General features: G+C 41.8%; 1 protein-coding gene across 1 annotated transcript in view; it reads left to right on the top strand.

The window, feature by feature from the left end:
* Positions 1 to 11220, top strand: part of LOC104542752 (AT-rich interactive domain-containing protein 1B-like) — a gene marked incomplete at both ends in the record, with an annotated part of 73923 nt that extends 62703 nt beyond the window's left edge. The window contains 4 exons of the mRNA XM_010187161.1: positions 536 to 645; positions 1384 to 1542; positions 7410 to 7619; positions 11016 to 11220. Coding sequence (XP_010185463.1) covers positions 536 to 645; positions 1384 to 1542; positions 7410 to 7619; positions 11016 to 11220 — 684 coding nt within the window. The remainder of the gene's footprint in view (positions 1 to 535; positions 646 to 1383; positions 1543 to 7409; positions 7620 to 11015) is intronic.
* Positions 11221 to 12153: the final 933 nt, after the last annotated feature.

Raw genomic sequence — 12153 nt, 5'->3', positions numbered from 1 at the left:
GCAGCGGAGTTTACAGCTTGTACTTCTGTAGTTAAGGCTCACAACAGCTGAGCCATTCATACTGAAGTCGGTAGGGGCAGGAATTGTTTGCTGAACACCATCCTTAATACAGACATATTTGGGAAACTAAACCTTTTTCTTGTATTCAACATTGCCAGCAAAATGCACATCATTTCCATTTACGTTTGCCTGTTGCTGAAGGGAAGGTGCAGTAGTTATAAAATAGACTGTGTTCTGTTAAAATGTAGTGGTCAGATGTGGAAACAGTTGAAGACCACCAGCAGCATGAAAAATGAATTCTACTTTGTAAAGTGGTTGTTGTTGTTTCCTGGTGCTTGTGTTCTCCCCTCATTCATCCTCTGTTATTTCCTCACTTCAACCGAAGAGGCTTCCCAGGTTTCCAGACACTAGAATAGCAGGACAGAGGTGGGATAACCCCTGCTTCACGTGTCGCCACAGTCTTGCAGCAGGAAGCGTTTTTCCCCTACAAAACCAAACATAGTCATGCTTAACTGTTTCTTCTGTTTTCGATTAGCACCTATGGGTCTTGCAGATATGATGACACCCGGTGAGTCCAAACTACCCCTTCCTCTCAAAGCAGATGGCAAAGAAGAAGGAGCCCCGCAGCCCGAGAGCAAGTCAAAGGTATTTTCCTCCTCAGCACGTGGTGTTGGTTCAGCCCGCAAAAGTCTGCTGTGTTGTCCTTCATCTTCTGGTTTTGGCCTACCCACTTCTGTTCTTTCCTGCATGCCTTTCCATTCACGTGCAATCTCTTTGTTTCTTTTAATTTTTCTTCTTTTTTTCCTTCATTGTGTGGATCTGAAAGTTACTAGTTCTTACGGCATTTTAACTTGCGGGGGCAAAGCAACCCAAGCCAAAAGTTGCGTGGGGATTCGGCTGTGCCAGGTGGGTGGGAAAGAAGGGTCTTGCCTGGTTTCAGTACTCGCAGCCATTTTTCTCTGCCTTCAGTTATAGCTTCCTGTTTTGGCCGCCTCAGCAGCAGCAACAACATACTTTAATATTTTGCTTTCGTGCCTTATTTGATAAAATAAGGTGAACAGCTTGTTTTTTTCTTTCTTTCATAAGGGGAAACCCATGCTTAGCATTCCATGTGAGCTTGAAATAAGCATGGTGGCTTAGTGACTTTAGCCAAGCATCCAGCAAACTTTCCAAATTATACTAATTAACAATGTTGTTTTAATATCTTTTGTATATATATAAATATATTTATATATGTGTGTGTTTTCTGTATGTGTCTCTCTGTTTATATATATTTTATATATAAAAATTGGTCAGTCTGTTAAACTGGATGTATTTTTTTGTTTTTAATAAAGTTTGCCCTGCCTTTGTCATATTATTTTTTTTTTTATTCCTCTACCACAGGATAGCTACAGCTCTCAGGGTATTTCTCAGCCCCCAACCCCAGGCAACCTGCCAGTCCCTTCCCCAATGTCCCCAAGCTCTGCTAGCATCTCCTCATTTCATGGAGATGAAAGTGATAGCATTAGCAGCCCAGGCTGGCCAAAGACTCCATCAAGCCCTGTAAGTGGCTCTGGTTTTTTGTTTTGTTTTGTTTATTTTTTTGTAATTATATTTTAATGCTTGCTTGTTTGTTTTGTAAATTCCTTTTCTTCATTATTTATCCACTAAACCGTTTTCTTTCCTTATAACACTGGGTACAAATTCTGCTCTCGGACACATGACTGTAAGTTCCACTGCCTGGCTTCAGTGGGGCCTGAGCATGCTTATCCAAGGGCAAAATTTGTCCCAACAGTACTTTGAAATAAGAAAGAGTAAAATTGCGTGCATCATGCAAGTGTGCTGTCTGGTAACACAGCAGTTGTTGTGAAGAAAACATCCTTCCTGTAATGCATTAGCTTCCAAGCATGCCGACTGTGTTGTTAAGGACAATTCCATTTCTGTTCCTGGGCCCAAACTCCTTCACACAACTGACTTCACTCTGGTTGCTGCACTTGTCTTTGCTAGGATCATTTAGGAAAAAACCAAAACAAAATGAGAAATCTTCTCCCCTGATTAAACTAAGATCCATCAAAGTTTAAATTGTGGACTCAGCACAATGAAAAAGGTGCCATGTATATTTTGGAAACATTTTTAATGGATGTGGAAATACAATCATTAGGTTGTCAGGGCACAGTCTAAAACAAAATTGTTTCTGATTTGCTTCATACAGTTACTTTGAAATAACCCGAATTGTGGGTTGAAAAAAAACCTGATGCATGTGTGTTTTTAGAAAACTATTTTTTAGATGAATAACGTGTAGTCATTCTCATACAGGTGGTAAAGAAAAACCTGAGAGAGATGTGTATAGCTAAAAATGTATTTCCTAATATATGTATCTATATATATACACACATAGAAAATCCATATGCACCTATAGAAAAGAGAATGCAGACATAAGCTGATATGACCTATGGGGAGCAAATGTCCGCTTGGTCATTTTTGCTTTGCTTTTTGAATTAGAAAAATAGATGTTGTTCTCTTTTCTTTCTTTTTACTAAATTCAATAATGATCCTAATTTCTCTGTAGAAAAATGCTGAAATATATTCTTGTGAGGGCTTTTTTCCAGTGTTAATGTGCACTTAAATTAGCAACAATTCTTTGATAATAAATTTCACAAAGCGAGACGTTGAAAAGTGTCTTGGTGCAGACAGAGGAAGGCCAATTGGAGGGAGAAGGATTTACCCATCCAAAACAACAGACATCTAGTGGATCTCCTGAGCAAAGGGGAAGCATGGCATGAAATGCACCACCTTAAATGTTTTGATGTTTATTTGGCAGTGACTTTGAGTCTCAGAAGGCAGCTGGTGTTAATTGTTCCCACAGAGTCTCATCTTTTTCTTAACAGCATTTTTGAAAGGGTGATACCAAAAACTCCATTACTTTTGAGTATTGCTTATTTCGGCAGAAAGCAAGAGAGTGATTGCACAGGCTGTCTAACACATCCGAGTTCTTCCTCTACAAGGCTACCAAACGATAATGCATTCCTGAGCTCATTGCCTAAACTGGGTAACAAATCCTAGAGTCATCATATGAACATATGTGGAGTTTTTCACATGTAAATATGCCAAAGTATAGTGTTGGGAAAAATAAATGGAGCAAGTTTGTGCTTTCAGTTTCTTCTGACTGGCCTTCTGTCCAAATGCTGCTGCATCTTTAGCTTCAGGTAGCTTTTTGGTACACAAGATACAGATACGTACAGTGCTTTGGAATGATGGAAAAGTAAATGCTGTAAATCAGCTGATTGCTTTTTACCTATGAAGGCAAATGTGTTGGATAAGTTCATCGACTTCAGCAGCATACTGACATAGACTGGAACGATCGTTTGTAGGCATTTCATTACACTTGAAAACAGCCTGAAACTGTTCATTAAATCCCAAACCTGCTTCATGCAGCACAACATCTCCATTCCAGCAGAGGACAGAAGCAAGGGTGAATGGTCTGTGGTTCGCTTCACAGCATCCCTGTGATCCTTCCAGCTAAATGGATCCTCTCAGCAGTTTTAGATGGGAGTGAGGCAAGAGGAAATGTGGAGAAGGAGTTGTTGAACACTGTGTATTGAGGGCTTTTTGGTAAAAGAACACTCCTGCTATGCTAATTTTGCATGTATTGTGCATATCTGACAGTGGCTTTAAAATTCTTTAGAAGAGAATTTGCAAGTGTGGGTGTGAACTGTGCAGAGTCACTGCAACGTGAATAAAACAGTAGGTTACAAAAGGCCCATAAAATGCTGTTGGCTGTCCATAGGTCCACATGAACATGGCAGTGGATACACCTGCATAGTGCAGCATCTCCGTGGTGCTGTGAGGGTCTGCAGAGTCCTTCAGGAGGAAATCTTGACAGAAGGTTGTGTCCTGCAAAAGTCTCTACCGGAGATTGGACTTTGGCAGGTTTTGCTGCCTGCGTATGCACACCCTTTTCTGTAGTAAGATAGATCTGTGTAATAAGTGTAATATTGGCAAATTCTTTATTGACGTGGGAGAAGTGAACAGTAGATAGTTCTATAAATGTAGATGCTTAGAGATACGTACAGAAACAGCTACCCACAGCCTTAACGTGGAAAGAACTCCTACAGAAATTTGTGTTGCTCTGAAGGATTCTGCAGACCCACCATGAAAGAGTCTGTGTATAATACAGTTTTAATGGGTGGTAGGTGTATTGAAAATAAAGCATGGGGGTTGACAAATTTAATATGGGAATTGGCTTTGATAGCCACATATTCAGATGTGGGGGGTTTGTCATCCCCCATTTAAACACAGCCAGTCAAAGCACATAAAAGAGTTGAGGGCAGAGTAGGGTACAGCTAAATCGGTAAACGTATGTGGCACAGGTTTGCACCAGCATTCTGTTATCACTAAAATTATCAGCAAACTCAACAGAAGAAGAGCTCTTGATCTGTGTTCTTCCAGCATTGCCTGGAATGCGCTCATTTAAGTTATCAATCTGCTAATGGGATCATTTTGTAATAGAACCTTACTTTCTGAGGGTTAACATTAATTTTTACCTATAGGCAAATTTAGGCTTCCAGCTGAACCTGCCCACATGGAACTGAAGTTTGTTTGTGTGTAGACCAGCTTGCACACATCTGTCATTTTTTGTGTGTTTACATTTATAAAAACAGAGAAAAAGATTTTGCCCATGAGGAATAGCATTCTTCCCTCCAGTGCATTCTTCTAAAGTTAACATTTCATTTTAGCAGAAAATTGCACCCATTTTACAAAGCATGACAAGCTGAAAGCTCACACAGTAAGAAACACTTCTTACCTTCTATAAGCTGTGAAAAGTTTTCAGATTATTCTGTCATTTTCGAGCCTGCTGCCACACTGCTGAAAAGCAGCATCATTTGAGATGTATAGTAGAAAAACCCAGAATGAAAAATTCTTACCTGGTTTTCATCCTGCTCTAAATCTGATTTGAAAAAGAGAGTCTTACCATATAAAAGTGAAAACATAAAACTAGTAAATCTGAACATTCTTAATCGTGAACTACCGTAAAAGTGAAATAGAAACTATTTTGTGGCCTCATATGTGAGAATATAAGCACATACAAAAACTGCTGGGTAAAAGCTGAAATTTCCCCCCTGTATTTTTCTTTGAGTTCTGTGGCATCATAAGTGTCAGATTCAAATTAATGCTGATGAGCCATAGAGTAGCTCTGTTCTTACGGCAGTTGGTAGTGGGGTAGCACCAGTTTATTAAGCTGTTCAAGCCTGTGTGATCGTATATCTGTTCTCACTACAAAATCAAATTAGTAGCAACTTTCCACCCACCTACCAAAACAATCTTTGACAAACTATGAAAAGAGTTAAACTGATTTTCTTAAACACCCAGATGCATGGCAAGTGATGCGTAGAGTACACTGGTGGCCATTACAGAGTCAGTTTGTGTTTTCGTTGCATAATCTGCAGGACTCATGTCCAACTACTTTCCTGCCAGCCACTTAGTATTAGTAAAACAAATTCAGCCTTGACTGGCTTTGGTAGGAGTAGTAACACAACTGAATCTGGCTCAGGTAAACTCAGGACTGCACCTCATTTCCAAGTAGGAAAGGTAATAATAGCTGTCTGTAGGAAGGACTACTGCAAAGAAGTTACAGTATCAGGAAGCCAGGCAGAAAACTTTGCAGGAGGCTATTTATTTAATCAAAATGAATATCCATTCACTGGAAAGAACAGCAATGGCTCATGGAACTGCTGGGTCACCCCCTTGGCTTCACATCTCTTTTCTCCTGGCTGTCCTCCAGCGTTGCCAAGTTTCCGCTGACGGCTGGAGGGAGACACAGAGCCTGTCATGTTTTCCAGGCTAACGTGCAAGATGAATGGTGGCAATGCTTTCAGAGTCACTGGCAGCTGGACACTACCCCACTGCATCTTTCACGGTGGTGAGTGCCAGTCCTCACCAGCGCTACGTGGGGGCATGGATGGAGTAGGTGGTTCTGTAGCATCCATGAGGTACAGCTGGGGTCTTCTTTAGAGACGTCCAACTGGAAATAAGTTCCTGTTTACTTCCAAATAGTGCTGTCTCCTATTCTAAGTAAGGAATAGGCAAAGTAGGAAAGGAGTGATTGACTAGATGAGTTTAAAGAAGTGTCTACTGCAATCAACAACCAAGTTTAGGATTTTACTATACAGACATAAAGGATATGTTTCCCTTCATATATTTGGCTCCTTTCACAAAGCTTTATGTCAATCTTTTTCTCTGGTGTTTAATTCTGAACCACTCCCGTCTTCCGCTGCTGAGCAAATCACTTCACCTTCTGCAAGCAGGAGGGTCACCCTGCAGTGGCAGCACCCCCTCTCTGCTGGCAGATCAGAGGCAGACGGGGGGCAGTCCATTCACATGAAGCACAGAGCCCAGCTCACGGGGTTGTATTGCAGAGAAAAAATACGGAGAGAAGTATTAGCTCGTAGAGCAGCCTCACTGCTTTCTGCCATCTCCACATGGAGAAGAAAAGGGCATCGAGATAACGTGAGCTTTCATTAGCTGTGAAGCCCAAATAGCAGCAGGAAAATAGGTTCACTCTTGCGCTTCTGCTGCATGAGAAAGAATTCTCTGCTTTCCACTGCTTTAGCTTTCCTGGTGGTGCTTTAGCTCTGATTGCTGTGCACCTCTGGTTTTCCGCAAGTCAGAACGCACGTTCCCTTTGCAAGGCAGGACATGCGAGATGCCCATCTTCTGCCCTCTTTCAAGGGAGGAGAGTGGTAGGTACTCGTAAACATTCTCAGCTCAGGCAGTTCACAAAGAGTATTGCCACCAGTCTCCTTGTACTGTAGGCACTCCTGCTCATCTTGCTTTTTGGGCAGTGGTGGTGTGAAGAAGTAGCGCATAACCATTTGTGACTCTCTAGAGAGTGTGCTACACCTCGACGTACTAGTTTACTATGATTCATGCTTCAGACTACTTTCGTGCAATTCCTGTTCTGGAGGAACACTTTTCAGGTTTTCTAGCCCCTTTTTGGGAGCAAAGGGTTGATTTGGTTTGGTTATAGGATTATTTGAACTTGTGTGGGACAAACTTGTTTTTCATTTTATCCAAATTACTGCTTACAAAGCACTTTGAGATGAGTGGATAAGAAGCACTATGTGAGAGCTACCTCTTCTCAAAATGACATGAGGCAACATCAGAAACTTGCCTTCTGGGAACCAAAGTTCAGATCGGTGAAAGACATGCAAATGGGGAGTTTGGGCCCTTTATTTAAAAAGCTGAATTTTCTGTATATGGACAGATTGTACTGTTTGTGCCTGAACTAGTAGCCTTCATTCCTGACTGTTGTGTGATAGCTTTAGTTTGTTTGACATCTTCTCTTTTTCAATGTTGTGAGTTTCTTACTTTCTCTTCCCTCCCCCCTCCCACCCTTCCCCCAACTCTTTTTGTTTCTTCTTGCGATTTAGAAATCGAGTTCCTCTACCACAACCGGAGAGAAGATCACTAAAGTCTATGAGCTGGGAAATGAGCCGGAGCGCAAGATGTGGGTGGATCGGTACCTCACGTTCATGGAGGAGAGGGGCACGCCTGTGGCCAGTCTGCCAGCCGTGGGCAAGAAGCCCCTGGACCTGTTCAGGCTCTATGTCTGCGTCAAAGAGATCGGAGGTTTAGCACAGGTGAGAGGTAGTGCTCAGAGGTGAACCTTTTGAAAAGGTGATACACATTTTTTTTCTTAGAGTATTTCCTGCTGGTGACACTACTACATCTTCAGCCTAGACCAACATTGTTGAAGAAAATAATTTTGTGTTTTAATACTTGTCTGGAGTTCATTTGGGGCTGCATGATTGCCCTAAAACTCTACAGCTTGCATCAAAATGGACCATTGCTACAGACAGATTAAACTGTTACCTATTCAGAGGAATCCAGTAGTACCACTAAGAGAAGACAAGAGGAAAAGGTCATTGGATCAGAGTTATGAGTAAGAAACAGATGATGGATTCCAGAATCTCCTTTTGTTTTCAGCTCTATCCTTCCCAGGTAGGGATGCTGCCTGTAGGACAAACTAAGTCATCTCTCCAGAAAAGTGGCAGATACATTCTTGCAATGCAGTCCTTCGTCCCAAACATTCATCTGAGTGTTTCTGTATGGTACATTTGGTTCTTAGGCACGGACCGTGCTTTCCCTGTGTTTGGAAAATGCTAACAAGATATTTTGGGTTTGCCTTACCAACCTAGTGATTACAAGGAAAAGGTGAATTCCTTAATTGAGATGAAGGAAAATGAAAGCAGGAGCAGCTGAGAATAATAAAGCCACAGATAGGAGAGAGAAGCTTTGGTTTATGTTCTCGCCAGTTAACTGGAAGTTTTGCAAAAAGATGTTTGGAAATTGCTTGTGAGTTCTGTAAGACTGACCACCACAGAGCAAAACGAAACATTCTGTTGTGTAGCACCATCAGAAGGGAAAGCAGAAGAAAATGGGTCAGTATTTGCAGCCTTAGATTTGGTATTCAAAGTCATCTATCCTTGCCTGATGCTGTTATAAAGCATCCCTTGTATCTAGGCGATCACTTTGGCTGGGTGCTAGAAGTGGCTGTGAAGTGCTGAGACCCATAATTTCTGTGGATTTAAGAACGTTTGTGGATGTTCAGTGCTTTGCAAGATGAGGTCTTAAACATAGCTATGTAGATAAATATGTATATGCAGTATTTAATATAGATAATATTTAAATAGATACAATTTTACACTAATTACAGAATCTGAACTCAAAAATATGGCAAACAAAGTAGGTCCTGAGAAAGGGAACACATTTTAATAATCTGTGTGGTTAGTTCACAAAAGAAATGTCCAGCATCAATTAGTACCATTTTAATGCTATTTTGGGTAGTACCCCTCACAAGATAGGATTTGACCACATCGCCCCTTCAGTTGCAGAAATTTTAGCTAAACCTGTTATTAAAGGAAGGCAGAGAAACCTAATATAGTTCACCTTGCAAGGTGTTAAATGCTGTCTATGGGTAAGAGATGTTATCCTGACATTTTTAGTGATCAGCTCATGCCCCTCAGCATCATAAAGATGTGATTACTTTTAGCTCAGAAACTTTATTACAGGTAAATCGTATCATGCAGCTGCTCTGCCTCATACAGCGTGATTGTGCCCACACTCTGACTCTTAGCATCAAAAATTAAGCAAGATGGGGGGCAGATGGGATATTCTAGAGTGTCATTTATGTTTGCTTATTATGGAAATGTATTTTATTTTGGGACAGTCAGTGTTGATTTGCAGTGACACACAGTGTGTATTGCCAAAGAATAGATGCTGTTCACTCAGACTGATTTTTGAAAGAGCCCAAGTTTCAAATGTGTGTACTTCAGCACCGGTGAAAATTGACACTGAAAACAAAGGCTCCTGGTTGTGCTGGTGTGCCCATGTGAACAATCACCATGTTCATCTGTCTGGGGCTGTTGCGAGGTGCAGAGCTTTGCTTGCTGAGGTTTATTGGATGCATCTGTGTGACGCTCTCTTAAAAAGCTGTTGCTTCAACTCCACATCCCATGATTCTGCCCATAGAGTGACAGGGAGCGGAGCTGTGCAGCAGCGGCGCATGCTCCTTGTCTGAATGATTGCAACCGATGGAGTTCCAACGTGAACAGACCAGCTGTCGGCAGTCTTCTTTTAGATGCCAATATACTGGGCATTTAGGCATGAATGTTGCTGTTTCCAATATGCAGTGTGTTCATTACGCACCAGTTATCTGTAAGTCAGTGGGCACAAAAGGCTTTGTAACTGGATTTCAAGCCTCAACAGGAGGAGTTTGTGAAAATCTGTCTCCTTTAACTCCTGGGTTCTTGCAGGATGTACCAGAGAAATAAAAACACTTTGCACAGCCATACCAACCTGCTTGCTATTAATGGTAGCCCCAGAAGATCTTTGCTGACTGGCAGGTGTTATTAAACACCGAGAGAAATAGAAATGTTTCCTTTGCTGGCATGCAGGCTTAGGAACGGTGTGGCTAATGATAACCTTTGTAGCTATACAAGTTACGTTGGAGTCATTAAAATCTTAGGACTCAGGGCAAGTAGCAGTCATCCTGGTGCACAAGAATCAGCATTCTTCCCCAACAAGAGCTGAGATGCTCAGACATTTAAAGCTCATTTATTTCAGTGCTGCCTCCCCTCCTCAGATCATACCTAGCAATTGCACAACTGGTTGAATGAACTGTGGGGCATCAGGTGTTACAGCAAAAATACTGGCTGCTGTGAGTGGTACAGCTGAGGAAGCCAGAGGCATCGTCCAGGATGACAAATGAACTTTGCTGTTATTACAGATCAGCTGTGTTTGAGGAACTCATGAACAGAGTCTTTCAATATTCTCAGCCTTGCACTGCAAACAAGACTCGCAGCAGAGTTGTGCAGCCTGCACTGTAATACAGAGTATTGCTGGACCAGCCCTGTGTGTTTGAAGTCTGCCTTAATTAATTAAGGGGCCTCGCTTCACTCTGCTTCTCATCCAGCCAAGGGATCATTGATCTGTCCCTGCAAGACAACCTGAACTGAAAGGCCTTGAACCAGGAATTACAGCTTGACAGCTGCTGGCTATTTTGAAGAAAAAAATATTTTTCCTATCAGTGCTCAAACACTTAAATTGCAGAATAATGCTGTTATTGCTTTCAAAATTAGTTTTTAGAAGCTGCTTTTTAATTAGAACGGGGTGGCTGTGGGTGGGTGTTGGAGAGAGGGAGAATGAGTGTGCATTTGCCTGGAGATGGATTGCTAACTGAAGAGCACAGGCCCTGGAAGAGCGCAAGGCATTTAAAAGATGCACCATGCAGAAGGATCTCCACTAGCAAAGCTTTTTATGTAGCTATCAGCAGGTTCCTTAATGGTTTTATAACTGTAAATGCCATCTATGCATTACTGCGTGTGGGAGTAATGAGCATTAGTTAAAAGAGGAAAATAAATAAAGTAAACCAAGACATTAAGTGCTTTTTTTTGGCCTTTTTTCCCCATTTTTGTCTCCTGACGTAAACAAACCACTTCGATGCAAACCAATGATTCTGCTATTTATTTTGCTAGGTTAATAAAAACAAGAAGTGGCGTGAGCTGGCAACCACCTTGAACGTTGGCACTTCTAGCAGCGCAGCCAGCTCCCTGAAAAAACAATACATCCAGTACCTGTTTGCCTTTGAGTGCAAGATTGAGCGAGGGGAGGAGCCCCCTCCAGAAGTCTTCAGCACTGGAGATACGAAGAAACAACCTAAGATTCAGCCGCCATCTCCTGGTAAGTCAAAAGAACCACAGCCCCTTACACAACCATTTTTTGAATGCAAAAGATACTTCCTAGGTTGCAGTTTATATATTTAGAAGCACGTCTTGCTAATGCTGGACAAACAAGATAAATATGTTGTTGGCATCTTGCTTTCAAACCTGGAGCTAGCTCCTGAGTCAAGCCAGATTTAACTCTGAAGGGCCATCTGCAGTCACGTGTCCAGTTTGTCATTGCTTGCTCTGACATATAAAGACATATGCGCCAGCACACCCTTACTATTCAGAGTTAGGTTGGCGTAGTGAGAAGGATAGCACTCTGCACGGATGTGCTTGCACTGTGAGACACAAGGCAGCCAGTACTAACAGAAACTTCCATTTATCTAAAGATCACATTCTCGTACTTGCACTTTCCTTGCTATGACTCTGAAGCTGCATTTTCAACACAACTGTGGGTCAGTAGAGCTTCAGTTGGGGTCAGGGTGGCAGATGCTGGACTGATCAGTGAGTCTCAGATGGTTGCTCTGATACAGCTCACATTGACTGTGTGGCAGATGGAGAGAGTTGAGAGTATGGTGTATCCCCACTGCCAGCCCTCGTAGTTTGGAGGCACGCTCTCTGTTCTTTTGTTGCTAATCCTGTATGTCAGATTTAGCATCACTGTCTTTATCTTCTCATAAGAAAAACTGGAACCAAAAACGCGTGACTTTTGGCTGTTCTTTTTGTATGTACCATGTGGTGTTTGAAACCACGCTGTTTTCTTTCTAAATTAATTCAGCTTAAGACTCTGAAGATTCAAGAGTTATGAGTGATAATCAAGGCAGAAAAATTCTTCAATCGTAACATTTTAAGTACATAGGAAAAGGTGTAGTAAGTATTAGTCTATGATGTTGCCTTCTGGACTACCCATGGAAGAGGACATATTTCCTTTGATTTGCTGGTTATTAGG

Source organism: Mesitornis unicolor, unplaced genomic scaffold, assembly GCF_000695765.1.
Source record: "Mesitornis unicolor isolate BGI_N332 unplaced genomic scaffold, ASM69576v1 scaffold50546, whole genome shotgun sequence".
NCBI classification, from domain to species: domain Eukaryota; kingdom Metazoa; phylum Chordata; class Aves; order Mesitornithiformes; family Mesitornithidae; genus Mesitornis; species Mesitornis unicolor.
Note: the sequence above shows the minus strand (reverse complement) of the source record. Positions and strands in the feature narration are given on the sequence as shown.